General features: G+C 41.9%; 1 protein-coding gene and 1 pseudogene across 1 annotated transcript in view; one reads left to right on the top strand and one right to left on the bottom strand.

Annotated features, from left to right (window-relative positions):
• Positions 1-271: 271 nt before the first annotated feature.
• Atxn10 (ataxin 10) overlaps positions 272-15,593 on the top strand; it is a 134,612-nt gene continuing 119,290 nt past the window's right edge. Inside the window, exon 1 of the mRNA XM_036209030.1 lies at positions 272-591. Within this exon, the coding sequence (XP_036064923.1) occupies positions 476-591 (116 nt within the window). The 5' untranslated portion in view covers positions 272-475. The remainder of the gene's footprint in view (positions 592-15,593) is intronic.
• Positions 14,019-14,194, bottom strand: LOC118597544 (annotated as a pseudogene).

Below are 15,593 nucleotides of genomic sequence, written 5' to 3' on the forward strand. Positions count from 1 at the left end.
CTCCGCCTAGGGAGGCCCTCCCTCTGGGTGAACATCTGTCCCGGACAAGACACTCATTCTCTAGGACACGCTACAGCCCACCACCCCATCCCCGCCCCCCTCGGCCCAGGATTCTGCCCTCTAGGGGGTCGTCTTTGCCCCCGACGCCCCACGGAGAACCCGAAGACCCCCCCACCCTCTTCCCCCCTTGCAGAAGCAGGACTTCCGCTGGGCCCCCTCCCCTCAGGCGGGACTTCCGCCCTCGCCCCCTCCCCCTGCTGCGCCGCGTTGTCCTCTCCGCCCGAGGCAAGCCGGCTAGTCTCGCGCTCTCTGCCTTGCCGCTGCACGGGATCTGGGTGACGCGGGCTGCGGAAGCCAGAGCTGTGCTGGTCGGTCGCATCCCCGTCTCCTCTCCTGTCGTCTGTCTCCCAACCCCGCTTCCTTCGCTCGCTCTTCTCTCCGCCTCGTCCAGCCTTGGCTCAGAGCGAGTGGCAAGATGGCGGCGCCCAGGATGCCACCCGCCCGGCTGTCGGGCGTCATGGTGCCAGCGCCCATCCAGGACCTGGAGGCCCTGCGTGCCCTCACGGCGCTCTTCAAGGAGCAGCGGAACCGGTAACTGCGCAGGGGCTGCTGGCTGGGAGGAAGAGGGAGCCGTGCAGGGGCTCGGGGCCGGGCTGCGGGCGAGGCGGGGCGGCGGGCGAGCCTGGCTCGGCCCACGCGCAGGTTGCGGCCCTGGGGCGCGCGCCTAGGCCTGCTCCGGACGAGGCTTTGCCCAGGCTCTGAGCGGGGGAGGCGGTGGCAAGGCTGGTCCCCAAGCTGGCAGTGAGGAAGCTGCTGGTTTGGCTCCTCAGGCGGGGCCCTGAGGGCGGTGGCCCGGAGAGGCGTGTTCAGGCTTGCTTCTACCACTGGGTTAAAGGGAGAAGAAGCCCAGGAGCCTGCAGATCCCGGCTGGCTTCTTGACATCTGCTCCACATGGCCTCTGACCTTTCTATTTCTGGCCTGAAAAATGGGAAATAGGATGGTCGTTTTCAATGCTGCGATGAAGTAAGACGTGGAAACCGAAGTCCGCGAGGCTGTCAGTGCCTGTTGGGTTTTGTAGTGTTGTTGGTGCTGCAGTTTCCCTTCTGCTGGATGGGAACGGTGTTGGATGATAGCTCCTCAGTGGAATGGTAGTGAGGACTTAGTGAGATTGTGCATGTGACATGCCTGACACCTGGCACTAAACACGCATTAGCATTTTCTCTTCACAGTCATGGTCTTCCCTGTACCAAGTATGTGCTTAGTTATTGGAGTGCGAGGGCTCAGAACCCTTGTTCGTTCTCTTCCCTCCCTCTTTCTCTCTCCCTTATAAAAATGTGTTTTATTTTTAAAATGAGTCTGTAAAAGTAGGAATCACATACAGAAATACAGATTACTGCGACATGTTGGCAAAATAGCTCCCAGCTGGACTTGAGTAAGGACGAACAGGAACTGCATGTCCGGGGCAGCTGGAGGCCAAAGTCTAACCAGAGCCCACCGTCAGCCCATCACTAATCTGTAAACAAAAGTTTCCTTGTTCTCTCTTGTAGGGAGATAACATGCAGTCACAGTGTGTGGACAGAGAGCAGGGAGCAGAGTGGAAAGAGCACATAGGCTTGGGTAGGTTTAGTGCTTGCTGGAACTTTTCTTTTTTAAAAAAACAGATACTTTAAACCCGGCAGAGGCGGGTTGATCTCTGCGAGTTGATCTCTGTGAGTTCGAGGTCAGCCTGGTCTACAGAGTTCCAGGATAACCAATGCTACACAGAGAAACCCTGTGTTAAGAAACTAAAATAAATGAATCAATAAACAAACCCTGTGCTGAAAAACCAAACCCCAACCAACCAACCAACAAATAAATAAAGATAGATAACTGAATCAGGCATAGTGGCACAGGTCTTCAATACTAGCATCCAGGAGGCAGAGGCAGGTGGATCTCTGAGTTCAAGGCTAGACCAGTCAGCATTGGGACACCCTCCCTATCTCAAAACAGACCAACCAACCAACTCAACTACAGCAACAACAACAAAAGATCCTTGTCTGAGCACCTTCCCATCTGCAGTCGTAGTAGAAGAGTGTGCATCTAAAAGGGTGTTGAAGGTCCCAGGGTACTGCTGCTTGGGTTTGTGGGTAGGATGCTGATCAGTAATGACATTTCATAATGTTGGTTGATCTGATGCTTGGGCCTGTCTGTACCATCCAGGAACTATACCTTAATTGTTAACCATATATTGAGCACTATGAAACAGTCTTTGCTGGAGGCTGAGGTCACAAAGACAAATATGATGTAATTCCTTTCATCAAACATAGTAGGGGATTGCTGTAGAAACATACTGTAGAGATCCACACAGTAAAGATGCTGCATCCCAGAGCCAGGAAAGACAGATAACTGGAGAGGGCCTGGGAAGGTGGGTCAGTGGTTAAGAGCAGTTGCTGCTTTTCCAGGGGACCAGGATTTGGTTCCTTAGAACCCATATAGTGGCTCACGCCCATACAACTCCAGCTTGAGGGAATTTGATGTCCCCTCCGGCCTCTGTGGGTATCAGGCATACATATGGATGTACACCTGTAAAATTACTAGAGATTCAAGGGCTAGGTAGAAAAGGCAGTGTCTGTGAAAGGGCCATATACTGATTTTGTAGAGTTGCAGAGAAACAACACAGATATGTCTTGGCCAGAGGAGACATTCGAACATTCGTTTCCTTTATGTAACTTGTTGAGAAGATTAAGGCCCGTAGCTTTCTTGACTTGGTCTGTTCTGAGAGGAGTTATGGGAAACCACTGATGGTTTCATTAAAAAAAGAAGTGGTTTGATAAAATCTGTTTGTGAGGTGAGGAAAGTCTTTCTGATTGCCGTTGTTGGGGATGACCGAGAACAGAGAAGCAGAGGGATGAAGCTGGAGGGATGTTTAGGTTTTCGCAGCTGTCCTGGGAAAAATGTACCCAGATTAGGACATTGTGGGAAAGATAGGATAGAGGTTGAGGAGTTGTAAGATTGAGTAGGAAGTACTCAGGGACCATTGGATTGTTGTGGGGTGAAGATGAGGTGCTTCTGAGATGTGGTTGCTGTTGTTGTGGAAGAGTGTCCCTGTTTCAGGCAGTTTGGAGATCAGGAAGGATGAACTGGTGGGTAGGTGCTTGGAAGGAGAATGCAGTTGTGTGATGGTGCAGAGTTCTTGATTCTGGCTCTGCTTTGTCATCCAATTGGTTGTTTTGTTTTGTTTTAAGATTTATTTATGTATTTGGGTGTTTTGTCTGCATGTATGTCTGTACACTAGAAGAAGGCATCAGATCCCATTATAGACAGTTGTGAGCCTCCATGTGAGCACTGGGAGTTGAATTCTGGAAGAGCACTGTTGAGCCATCTAGAGAAAGAGACTTTTTTTCTGTCTGTTACTAGGTTATGTGCATGTGTGCAGGTGCCTGTGGGTCTCCTGGAAGTGGAGTTATGCAGGGGGTGTGAGCCATCTGATATTGATTGGTGCTAGGAACTGAACTCAGGTCCTCTGCAAGAGCAGCAGGTGCTCTTAACTGTGTTTTTGTGTCTTTGGGTAAATGTGTTGTTTTGTAGCATAGACTCCAGATGTTTCAAGGGAATCTTTCCAGTTCTTAAACTTTTTTTTTTTTCTTTTCAAATTTCTGCCTAAAGTTTTTCTTTTAACTTGCCTTCTAGTTTTCTAATCCTCTTTTCTTCATCAAAACCTGCCATCATTGTGTTATATATTGTATTTTTGAATTAGTATATCTGTTTTTATATTCCTATACTTCATTGAAATAGATGTTCTCGTTTAATTCTTAAGCATAATGATTATAAACACTGGACCTGATAACTTTTTTTTTGTTTTGTTTTTCGAGACAGGGTTTCTCTGTGTAGCTTTGCGCCTTTCCTGGATCTCGCTCTGTAGACCAGGCTGGCCTTGAACTCACAGAGATCCACCTGCCTCTGCCTCCCGAGTGCTGGGATTAAAGGCGTGCACCACCACTGCCTGGCTGGACCTGATAACTTTTTATTGTTAGTTTTTATCGTGTGTGTGTGTGTGTGTGTGTGTGTGTGTGTGTGTGTGTTTGTGTTTATTTGGTTCTTTTTATTGAATGCTGAATAAATTATGTGAATAAATTAAAGCAATTTCTGGCTATAGTTTCTTTATAAAGTATTTATAAATTTAAAACCAAAATCAACTTAAAGCACATTGTTAGTAAGGAGGGAACAACTATTTGTCTATTAATCAGAATAATATGAACCTTGACCTACACCTCGGACCATTCAGAAAAATATTTCAACATGGAATATAGATATAAGTATCTAGAAGAAATTAGTATCATTTTGACCTAGGTAGACTTAAAAATCAGTCTCTTTTAGTAGTACAACATAATGGGGTTTATTATGTTTTCATACACAATGTCATTGTATTTTATTCACATTCACACCCTTCATTAACTCATAGCTGCCCCCACCTCTGTCACTAAGCAGTCATTTATCTAAGACATAATAACATTATCCTATTTAAGTAAAATACTTTATCCATCTAGACTTAAAGTTAAACACTTGACCAAAAGATAGCATTAAGAAGACAAAATGATGGCCAGGCGGTGGTGGCACATGTTTTAATCCCAGCACTTGAGAGGCAGAGCCAGGCAGATCTCTGTGAGTTCTAGGCCAGCCTGGTCTACAAAGCGAGTTCCAGGACAGCCGGGGCTGCACAGAGAAACCCTGTAAGAAGACAATACGACCAGGCATAGACTAAAGTATTTATGACACATATATTTAACAAAAGATGGTTTCAGAATGTATAAAGTATTTCTACAATTCACTCGAAAGGTAGTCCATTTTAAAAATTAGGCAATACCTCTTATGCTTTAATGGAGATGTATAAATGCTAGTCAGTATTATTCAGCGCTTAATGTGATTGGGTGGCCACCAGTGAAAAGCAGTGGGCACAATAGTGAGATAGCACTTTACAGCCTTTTGGTTGGCTCTTATCTGAAAAATGGGAAGGACCAAGCATCAGTGAAGGTGTGTGGAAACTGATACCTGAAATTTTTGGTGGTTTTGGGTATTGAACCTTGTGCCTTATACTTTTGAGTTAAGTATTCTGCTACTGAATTACATTTCCAGCTCAAAATCGAATCTTTATACGTTGTTGGTGAGAATGGAGAATGTTGTGGCCAACATGGAAACCAGTTTGATGGTTCCTCAAAAAGCTAAGCATAGATTATCACCAAGAAATTAAAGGGATTGAAAAAATAAATATTGCATGATTCCATTTATGAACTATAAGTTAGTTTCATAGAGAAATGGATTTAGAGGATATCAGGTTTTGGGCAGCAAGGAATAGAAAGTTACTACTTAATGATTAAGAATTTCAAGTTTGGATATTTAAATTTTAGAAGTAGGTAGTAGTGATGGCTGTTGAGTTATGAATGAAATTAAATCTGTTGAGTTGTAGACTTAGAAGTAGCCAACACAGCAGGCTACAAGGGAGTTCTAGGCTAGCCTGGGATATACAACAAGAGTGTGGCTGGAGAGATGGCTCAGTGGTTAGGAGCACTGGCTGCTCTTCCAGAGGACCTCGGTTCAAGTCCCAGCTCCCACATGGCAGCTAACAGCTATCTGTAACTCCAAGATCTGACACCCTTACACAGATGTAACACTAGTGCACGTAAGATACAAATAAATTACTTAAAAAAAGTAGCCAACATGGCAAGTTTCATGTTACAGATATTTCACCACGATTTAAGAAATTAACATACAATATGTATATTACCTGTATATAGTTGGATACCTCGATTGTGAATAGTATGCTGTGAATTGTATCTTAAAAGAGCTCTTGTACATAGATAAGATCATAATAAAACCCATGGATATGGATGTAGTGTTGCATTTCTATAATCTTGGAAGAGAATGTCATTATAAAGCCAGCCTGAGCTACAAGGGAGTTCTAGGCCTGCCTGGGATATAGAACAAGACTGTGACTGGAGAGATGGCTTAGTGGTTAAGAGCACTTGCTGTTCTTCCAGAGGACCAGGGTTCAGTTCCCAGCAACCACATGGCTGTTCGCAACTGTCTGTAACTCTGGTTCCATAGGATCCAAGGCTTTCTTCTGGTCTCCTTGGGCCATGCATGGGTGTACATACAAACTTGAAGGCAGAACACTCATCCACATAAAAATTAGACAGAAAATTTAGAAACAACTAACCAACTGTAACCTCTCCAAACAGCAACAACAAACTGTGTGCTGATTAACATGGCTTAAATTTGAAATGACAACATCAACATTTTGTGAGATTATGGAACAACAGGATCTCTTACATGTTATTGGTGGGATTATAAAAGATGTAACTGCCTTGGGAAACATACTGGCAGGTTTTCATAAAGTTAAACAAAGACGTATGTTCATGAAATACTTGTTAAAGAATGTTCATAGCAACTTAACTAATATGACTAAATAATGGAAGCAACTTAAATGTCCATCATTGGAAGAATGGCTAAAACTTCTGCAATGAAAAGTGATGAACTGCTGACACAGAACAGCGTGGAAGAGTTCCTGAAACACTGAAAAAGAGAGCCAGTTAGAAAGCACAGACTTCTACCGACTGGTCCACTAGTCCACGTAAGGGATAGATAATACACACCTGGACAGTGGCTGCCAAGGGGAGGTGGGATTAGCAGGGAAAGTGTAAGGGAACTTTGGGGCTGGAGAGAGGGCTCAGCGCTTAAGAGCACTGACTATTCTTCCAGAGGACCCGGGTTCAATTCCCCAGCACCCACATGGCAGCTCACAATTGTCTGTAACTCCAGTTCTGGGGGACCCAACACCCTCACACAGACACACATGCAGGCAAAACACCAGTGCACATAAAATTAAAGATAAATTATTTAAAAAAAAAAAGAGTAAGGGAACTTCCCAGGGAATGTGCCATATCTTGATGGGCTATATTATTGCAGTTTTCTGCATGTAAATTAATTTCCTGTTTTATTTGAACAACTATCACTGTCCTTTTCTACTTACTACTTAAGTATTACTACTGGTGGGAAAAATGTAAATAGTAAACGTTCGGTGGCAAGGTGGTTCAGTGGGTAAAAGCACTTGTCATGCTAGTCTAATGACATGATCCCCAGAATCCAGGTAAAAGCTGGGTGTGTATCTATAATTCCAGCACTCCAGGACTCCTATGGTGAGATGGGAGGCAGAGGAAGGAGACTCCATAAGAAGCTTGTGGGCCAGTTAGCAACACTGCAGAAACAAGAAAGATGACTCAGAAATGAGGTGGAAAGAGAACCGCTCCTAAAAGTCATTCTTTGACCTTAGTATAGTTAAGGCTTCTGTTGCTGTGATAAACACCATGACCAAAAGCAACTCAGGAAGGAAAGGGTTTATTTCAGCCTCTATGTTTCAATCATAATCTATCATGAAGGGAAGTCAAGGCAGGAACTGAACCAGAGGCCATGGAGGAGTGTTGCTTACTGGCTTGCTCAGCTTGCTTCCTTATACTATTCAGGACTACCCACCCATGGGTTGCACTCTTTGGGATAGGCCCACCCACATTAATCATCAGTCAACAAAATATACCACAAGCTTGCCCACAGGCCAGTCTGGTGGGGCATTTTCTCAACTGAGGTTCCACCTCTTCCAAAATGACTAGCCTGTGTCAAGTTGACATAAAAAGTAGCCAGCATAGACCCCCCACATGTGTACTATGGCACACATGTACTTGCATGCTCGCTTACTTACTCATTAGTCTGTACACACAAAATAAAAATATTAAAAATTAAATAGTAAAATTTGCTGTAAGAAAAGTAGAAGGTTTGGGTATTGTTAACGTTGTTAGTGATCTGGTGCTTAGATGTTTTGCTTCATGGACACTTTCTCTATGCTAGACAGTATTTGCTTTATGTTTCCAGAGGCTGAGCTGAAAATGAATGAAAATCTAGGGAAAAAGATAAGACAACTAATGTAAGAATGCCTTGTGGGGCTGAGAACTGGTATGGGCAGCTGAGTCTTAATTCCCCAGGAGATGTGGACTGTATGTCCAATTCATCCTTCTGAAGATGCATGGCTTAAATAGTTGATTAGCCTGTTGGTCATTGGTTGAGAATTGATTCTGATGTCATTGGCTGGCTGGGTCCAGCTGTGGGCTGAGGCCCCCTAGCATGAGTTTCAGGCTGCTCTTCTGCTTAGATTTTCTTTGGTCTGAGACTGTCTGCTCCATCAGTCTTCAAGGTGGATATGTTGGCTTTTTAGTTTCAGACTTGACTGTAGTGGAATCTTCCCATTGAGTTTCTTTGTGTGAAGGTATATATCTTCTTTGTAAGTTAGGTACACATTTTTAATTTTTATAACCAAACATACTAAATTGCTTAGAAAGGAAGGAGGTGTTAAGGTGTGAACTTCCCTCACTGTCTCTTCATTTCATAGTGGAATGCCCCTCCTGCCCTTTTTATACTTTTCGAGGTGGGGGGATGTTTGAGTTCTTTCCACCATGGGGGTCCAGGGAATTGAACTCAGGTTTTCAGGTTTGTTACCTTATCCACCAGGCCACCTTTCTAGCTCATTAGAATAGAATACCCTTTCTCTACCAGTCCTTTCCTACTGGATAACTCTCTTTTTGAGGGTAGGAACCATCGTGTTTGGGGCATCTCCTGGCAGGGTGCCTAGAATGTTTTGATATTCAGTAAACATTGAATTGAATAGAACGTTGAGGATATGCCAGTTGGCTCCATTGAGAAAAAAAAATCACTTCTTATCAGTGCTAGTCAATAATAATTATTTTTAACACTTAAAAAGTTGTTCAGGGTACCATGATAATTTATTATTTGTTTAACTACCTATATTGTTGCTTTTCTCCTGTGGTGGCCAAATGCCTGCCAAATAGCATCTTGAGATGTTGACTCACTGAATGTAGTTCATCACTGCATGAAGGCATAGTGGTAGGACCTTGTCTTAGAGTTTCTCTTGCTGTGAAGAGACACCATGACCACAGGAACTCTTGAAAAGGAAAACATTTAATTGGGGTGGCTTACATTGCAGAGGTTTATTCCATTATCATCATGGTGGGAAGCATGGTGGCATGCAGGCAGACATGGTGCTGGAGAAGGAGCTGAGAGTTCTACATCTTGATCCGAAGGCAGGAGGAAATGGACTGACACTAGGTATATCTTGAGCATAGGAGACCTCAAGCCCACCCGCACAGAGACACACCTCCTCCAACAAGGCCACACTTCCTCCAACAAGCCACTCCTCCTCCAACAAGGCCACACCTCCTCCAACAAAGCCACACCTCCTAATAGTACTGCTACCTATGAGTTTAAGGGGGCCAATTACATTCAGATCGCCACATCTCACATTGTTGTGAGGAATTGAGGTAGGGAGTGGAGGTAATGCTGGTGCTTTCTGGACTTTTTTTTTCCCTCTCCTACAGTTTGGGTGTCAAGTCTTCCTCAGTTAAACCTCTCCAGAGATACTTTCATTGACATGCCTAGAAGTGTGTTTCCTAGAATGGTTCCAGATCCAATCAATTTGACAATGAAGATTAAGGAATTTGCCAAGTTTTGTGGGGCAACTATAGTTTATATAGTAAAATGAACTCTATTTGGCTTCCAATTACTAACAAAGAAATAGCACAAGTGTTGTGACATTAAATTTATAAATGCCTCAAACCTTCTTGATCTCTTTGTACATATACACTTGTAATTTTTCTTCATAATTTATTTACCATTTCAGTTCTCATTTTGTTATGGTTTGAGTATGACTGCCACTAGTCATGTATAGAGTGAGGACTTGATTGCTAGCTGATGGGTTTTGGAAATTGATTGGATCCTGATTGCTTTGATCAATGGATTATTCACTTGATGAATTCATCATATGGTTGTATTATTGAGAGGTAGTAAAAAGGAGGAGGTAGAGCCTAGTTGGAAGAAGTAGGTCACTGAAGATATGACCCTAGAGCAGTAGTTCTCAACCTTCCTAATGCTGTGACCCTTTAACACAGTTCCTCATGTTATGGTGACCCCCAACCATAAAATTATTTTTGTTGCTGCTTTATAACTGTAATTTTGCTACTGTTATGAATTCTAATGTAAATATTTTTGGAGATAGAGGTTTGCCAAAGGGGTTGTGACCAACAGGTTGAGAAATGCTACCCTAGAGGCTATATTATGCTCTGGTCCTCTCATGTGTTTCCTTTTCTTTGCTTCCTGTCTGCCATGAGGTTGTTCTTTACTACATGCTTCTGCCAACAGGATGTTTCACCCAAGCTTCTAGGGCCAGGTGACCATGGGCTGAGTCTACATACCCTCTGAAGTTGTGAGCCAACAGAAACCCTACCTCTTAGAGGTTGTTTTTGTTAGGTATTTGGTTATAGTGGCACAGAAATAACAAATAATATTGGAATTCTTTTCAATTTCTAGGCCTGTGTCCTGTATTTTTGCCTCTATTCAAAACCATCACAGAGTATTGAAAGCACTTAATTACGTGCTATTCCCTCAGAGGCAGGATTCTTACTTAATTCTGTATTCCCAATTCTTAACATTCACATCTAGCACATAATGGGCATTTGATAGTATTTTTATGATTTTCTTGAGCCATTATATGTAAAATAAAAGCACAGAAGAGACTCTAGTTAGAAATATATAGGAAACATCAATTATAACAGATGGGTGATTTCAAGGGATAGAAAATGACTTGTGATTCTGAGTTGCTTGCATAAATATGTTGACTAACTTTCATGAAGAAAGCAAATAGATTAAGCCCTTCAGAGGTCAGCATACCACAGGAATAAAAAATCTAAATCTGTCTGTGTACACTCATACACATGGATTTTCCCTAAATATTATTGAGCCTGTGGTCAGCAAGTCTTTGAGTGATCTAAAAGAACAAAACACCACCCCCTACCTCCAACAAAAAACCCAGACAGGTCATCAGCTTAGATGCCATATGGCATTTTGACTCAGCCATGATTCAGTTCAATTGTTTGAGAGAACATCAAGTTCCTCTATAAAAAGAATTATGTGATGGCCGTCTCCTTTATTTTTACCTATGCCACGAGCTGGAATACACATGGAGCTATTTGGTAAGGTGTTCTGACTCAGCTTCGAAATACAGAAGTACTCAACGTGAGGCCACCTCTCATAGCAGTTATCTTAAGTGGATGAAGTAGTCAGGAAAGAATTTGAGCTAGCAAATCAAAACAAATAAGGTATGTTTGTGACTACCAGGACCCTGAGAAGGGCATTTTAGCTCTTTCATTCTTCGGTCTTTTGTAGTGGTCACTGGACTCGGGCGTGGTCAGTGGTCTGTGAGTCAGGATACTGAAAAGCACAGGAACCCTGAGGTTATTCAGCTAAGCCAGGTTCTCTGGCTGTGAGACTAGATAAGCTATGCTTCCTTCTTGCCACTGAGAAGTTAATGTGTACAACCCCTAGAAAGTGGCTAGCACATGATAAGAACAGTTTAAATGTTAGCTACTGTCTTTGTCCTGGTCACCATTATCATGATCATGCTCACCAGAGAGAATAGAAATGATATCACAAGACATTAAAGAAGACTTACGTGATGAAATGTGTCAGTATATTATTGAAACAGCAACAACAAGGACATTTTTCTCAGGTTTACCTGTGAACTCAGTGCCATTCAGAATAAGATTTCAGTAAACGTTTTGTTAGAAATGCTACTCACCTTCGGAGGACAAGCCTTTCCCAGAGGCTTTCAACAGTGGGAGGGGTTCTGTCTTCTGCATGCTGTAGCTTGAGATGGGCAGGTATTCCCCTTGATTGTCACCGGTCAATCAGACTTCTCGCCGCCACTCTTGTTCTTGTCAGGCTCTCTACCTTATTTATGTAATTATGTGTATCTGTCTGTGTATGTGCTTGTAGGTGTTATGCCCATGGAGGCTAGAAGAGGAGCTGGGGTTACATGCATTTGTGAGCTGCCTGTAAGACCAGCCAACACTGCTAACCATGGAGCCATCTCTCCAGCCCTTCTGTTTGTGTGTTGGTTTTGTTTTTTGTGACACTATCTTGTTGTGTAGTCCATGCTGTCCTTTAGCTCAGCCCTTGTGCCTTAGCTCCTACATACTGGGACTGTAGACTTGCACCCCCTTGCCTGGTTCCCTCCAACTTTTTGTCCATGCTATGACAGTATGCTGCCTGTTGAATCAGTCTTGCAGTTTAGATATCTGTGGGCCACTCCATTCTATTCTTTGAAGTTTGGCTTTAGTGTGCTCTTAACTGTGTATTGCTTTAATTATCTTCAATCTTGGTCATTATTTTGGGGTTTGCATGGGTAATCCATTCATTGCCCAACCTCATTTCCTTGACTGTCAGTGAACTCAAGTTCTAAGTGTTCTGTCTTTCCCATTGCCACGTGTTACACCTTGTGCGGACCTCATTCATTCATTCATTCATTCATTCATTCATTTATGGGGCTGAGGATCGAACCCAGGGCCTTGTGCTTGCTAGGCAAGCACTCTACCACTGAGCTAAATCCCCAACCCCATGGACCTTATTTTTAATCTAGCTGCTTTCTTCATGCTCAGTTTCATTTGCCCCATTTCTGGGACCCCTGCTCTAACCTGCCTATTGATTCTGTTTCCTGTCCCTCACTCTTTGTTCTTCATTTCCTTTCTAATTTCACATTCTCTTCTTAGTTCCATTTGAATTCACAGATCTAAACATTGCTTTGCATCCATCTGCAGTTAAATTCTACTTGTTTTTGTTGTTACCCAAATAACTGAATGAGGCTAGAGGAAAAACAGTCACGCTTAGTCTATTGGTCTCTTTAAATTGACAATTGCCATGTAACAATGCTGACTGGCCTTTAATTTTTGGTAAGTCATAATTGTACCCATTTATGGGGTACACTGTGATGTGTTGATATCCATGTAATGTGAAATGACTAAATAAAGTTTATTAACATAAACATCAACTCTCAGACCTAGTCTCTTTTTTTCTTTCTTTTTGGCTTTTTGGGACAGTTTCTCTGTGTAGCTTTGGAACCTGTTCTAGAACTCACTTTGTAGACCAGGCTGGCCTCTTGAATTCAGAGTTCGCTTGCTTCTGCCTCCCTGGGATTAAAGGCATGCTCCCCGCAGCCCCCCCCCCCCTTGTTTTAAAAGTAAAACCATTCTTTAAGTATAGCAATACAACTTACATATTAAATAATTATAATAGAATAATTTGATATAGTTTTAAACAAAAAAGAAAGAAAAAATTTCAGGTTACAAACCCCCTCCTCTCAAAAATAATTTTTTAAAAAATCACTTTTTCTGAATGTGTCAATTCAATAAATGTATTCAGAGACTAATCATGCCCAGTTACTGTTGCACTGCTGGTCAGTGGAATTCAAAAGAAAGCCTGACTTTCACAGTCACTGCCTCAAAAGACCAACACGTGGATTCTTTTGGAGTGCAGAGATGGTTCTTGCTACTTCAAAACACAGAAAGTTGAAGCCCTATTATCTACCACAATTGTGTTGGAGTTGAAACTCAAAAAAAATGAGCTTTATATCTTCTTTCATGACCTTTTATTTTGGAGATAGGTTCTCACTCTGTAGCCCTGATTGACCTGGAACCCATTATGCAGACCAGGCTGGCTTCAGACTTGGATAGATCTGTCTGCCTCTGCCTTCTGAGTGCTGGGATTAGAGGTGTGTGTTACTATACAATTGGTGTATGAGTCCTTTGTCTATACTCCATCTTTCTTCATCACCTAATATTACCCTCTTTAGGTCTCCTTCTAAATTTTTAGGTTTTCCCCACATTTATACTGGTTTGGGTATCTACACCATGTACATTATAGGCTAGGATCTGCGTATAAGAAAGAACATGTAGTTTTTCTTTTCTAAATTTGGGTCACCTTGCTTAATATTAAACTTACGAGGTCTATTAATTTCCTTGCAAATTTCATTTTTATTCCTTGTTTTTTATAGTCAGGCGTGTTTTTTTTTCTAGCACAGTAAGTAGAGAATGTTAGCTATAAGTTGTAAACCCACCATTCTTATCTGATCAGAATGATAACGCCTCCTGAAGGGGTGCCCTGTTCTCTGAGGTAGTATACAATATCTGTCAGTGTGCAGCAGATGGAGAGAGCTTCTATTCCAAAGACCCACTTAAACTTATTCCTCAGTTAGAGGACACACCAGTTGTTAAACTGATGATAACAGATGCTGTATTGGATCTTAGCCAAAAGGCCAAGAAGCAGTGATTTGATTTTATTTTTACAACTGACTAGTACTATACATATGTACCATATTTTTATTATCCTTCCATCCGTTGATGGATTTGCTATTATGAATAGAGCCACAATAAACATGGATGTGTAAGTATCTCTGGTGGGGTATGGGGCTTTTTAGATTCGGTATGCTCAGGAGTGGTCTAATTGTGCTATCTTTAACTTTTTGAGAAACGTCCAAACTTGTTTTCATAGTGACTGTATTAATTTGCGTTCCCACAAGCAGTGAACAGTGGTTCCTCTTTTCCCATATCCTCTCTAACATTGTTGTTAGATTTCTTGATAATGGTCATTCTGACTGAAGTGAGGCATCTCAAAGTGCTTTTAACTTTCATTTCCCCATGAAGAGCGATGTTGACCTCTTTAAAAATAGCTATTGGACATTTATATTTTTTCTTTTGAGAAGTGTCTGTTAATTTATTAGCTCGATTGTTGATTGGCAGTTTTGTTTTCTTAGAGTTTAATTTTTGCAGTTCTTTGTAAATTCTGGGTGTTATCCCCTTCTGATGTATAGCTGATGAAGATGTTTTCCTATTCTGTGGGCTCTGTTTGCTTTACCGATAGATTTATTGATTGATTTATTGATTGATTGATTGCTGTATGAAAACTTTAATTTATGGAATCTCGTTTGTGGATTCTTGGGACTAGTTAAGTTAATGTGCTATTGGAGATTTTTTTGTTATTGTTTGTTTTTGAACATTCTTGCTGAGCGTTTATTCTGTTTTCCTCTAGTAGTTTCAATGTTTTAGTTTTTATTTAGGATTTTTGATCTGTTTCCAGTTGACTTTTTTTTTTTTTTTTTTTTTTTGCCTGAGCTGAGAACTAAACCCAGGGCCTTGAGCTTGCTAGGCAAGCGCTCTACCACTGAGCTAAATCCCCAACCCCTCCAGTTGACTTTTGTATAGGGTAAAGATACGATCAAATTTTTTTTCTCCCCAGGGGGACATCCAGTTTTGTCAGAGCTGTTTGTCAGTGCTGTTTGTCTTTTCCACTGTGTATTTTTGATGCCTTTGTTGAAAATAAAGTGACTATTGCTTTTTGTCTGTTACCTTCTAGGTCCCCTGTTCTCTTATTGTAGCTCTGTAGTATAATTTGAAGCTAGGAATTATAATATCTCCAGTTGTTTTCTTTCTCCTTAGAATTTGTTTTGGCTACTTGTGGTCTTTTATAGTTTCATTAAGATTGTTGGATTGTTTTCTCTAGATCTGTGAAGTATGACATTAGAAACTTGATGGGTATTGCATTGAATATATAGATTAATTTTGGTAGTATAGATTTTCTTCATATTAATTCTACCCATCCAGGAACATGGACCGTCTTTCCATAGTCTGAGTATCTTTGGTTTTCTTTTTTAAAGACTTGAAATTTTC

Source organism: Onychomys torridus, chromosome 16, assembly GCF_903995425.1.
Source record: "Onychomys torridus chromosome 16, mOncTor1.1, whole genome shotgun sequence".
NCBI classification, from domain to species: Eukaryota; Metazoa; Chordata; class Mammalia; order Rodentia; family Cricetidae; genus Onychomys; species Onychomys torridus.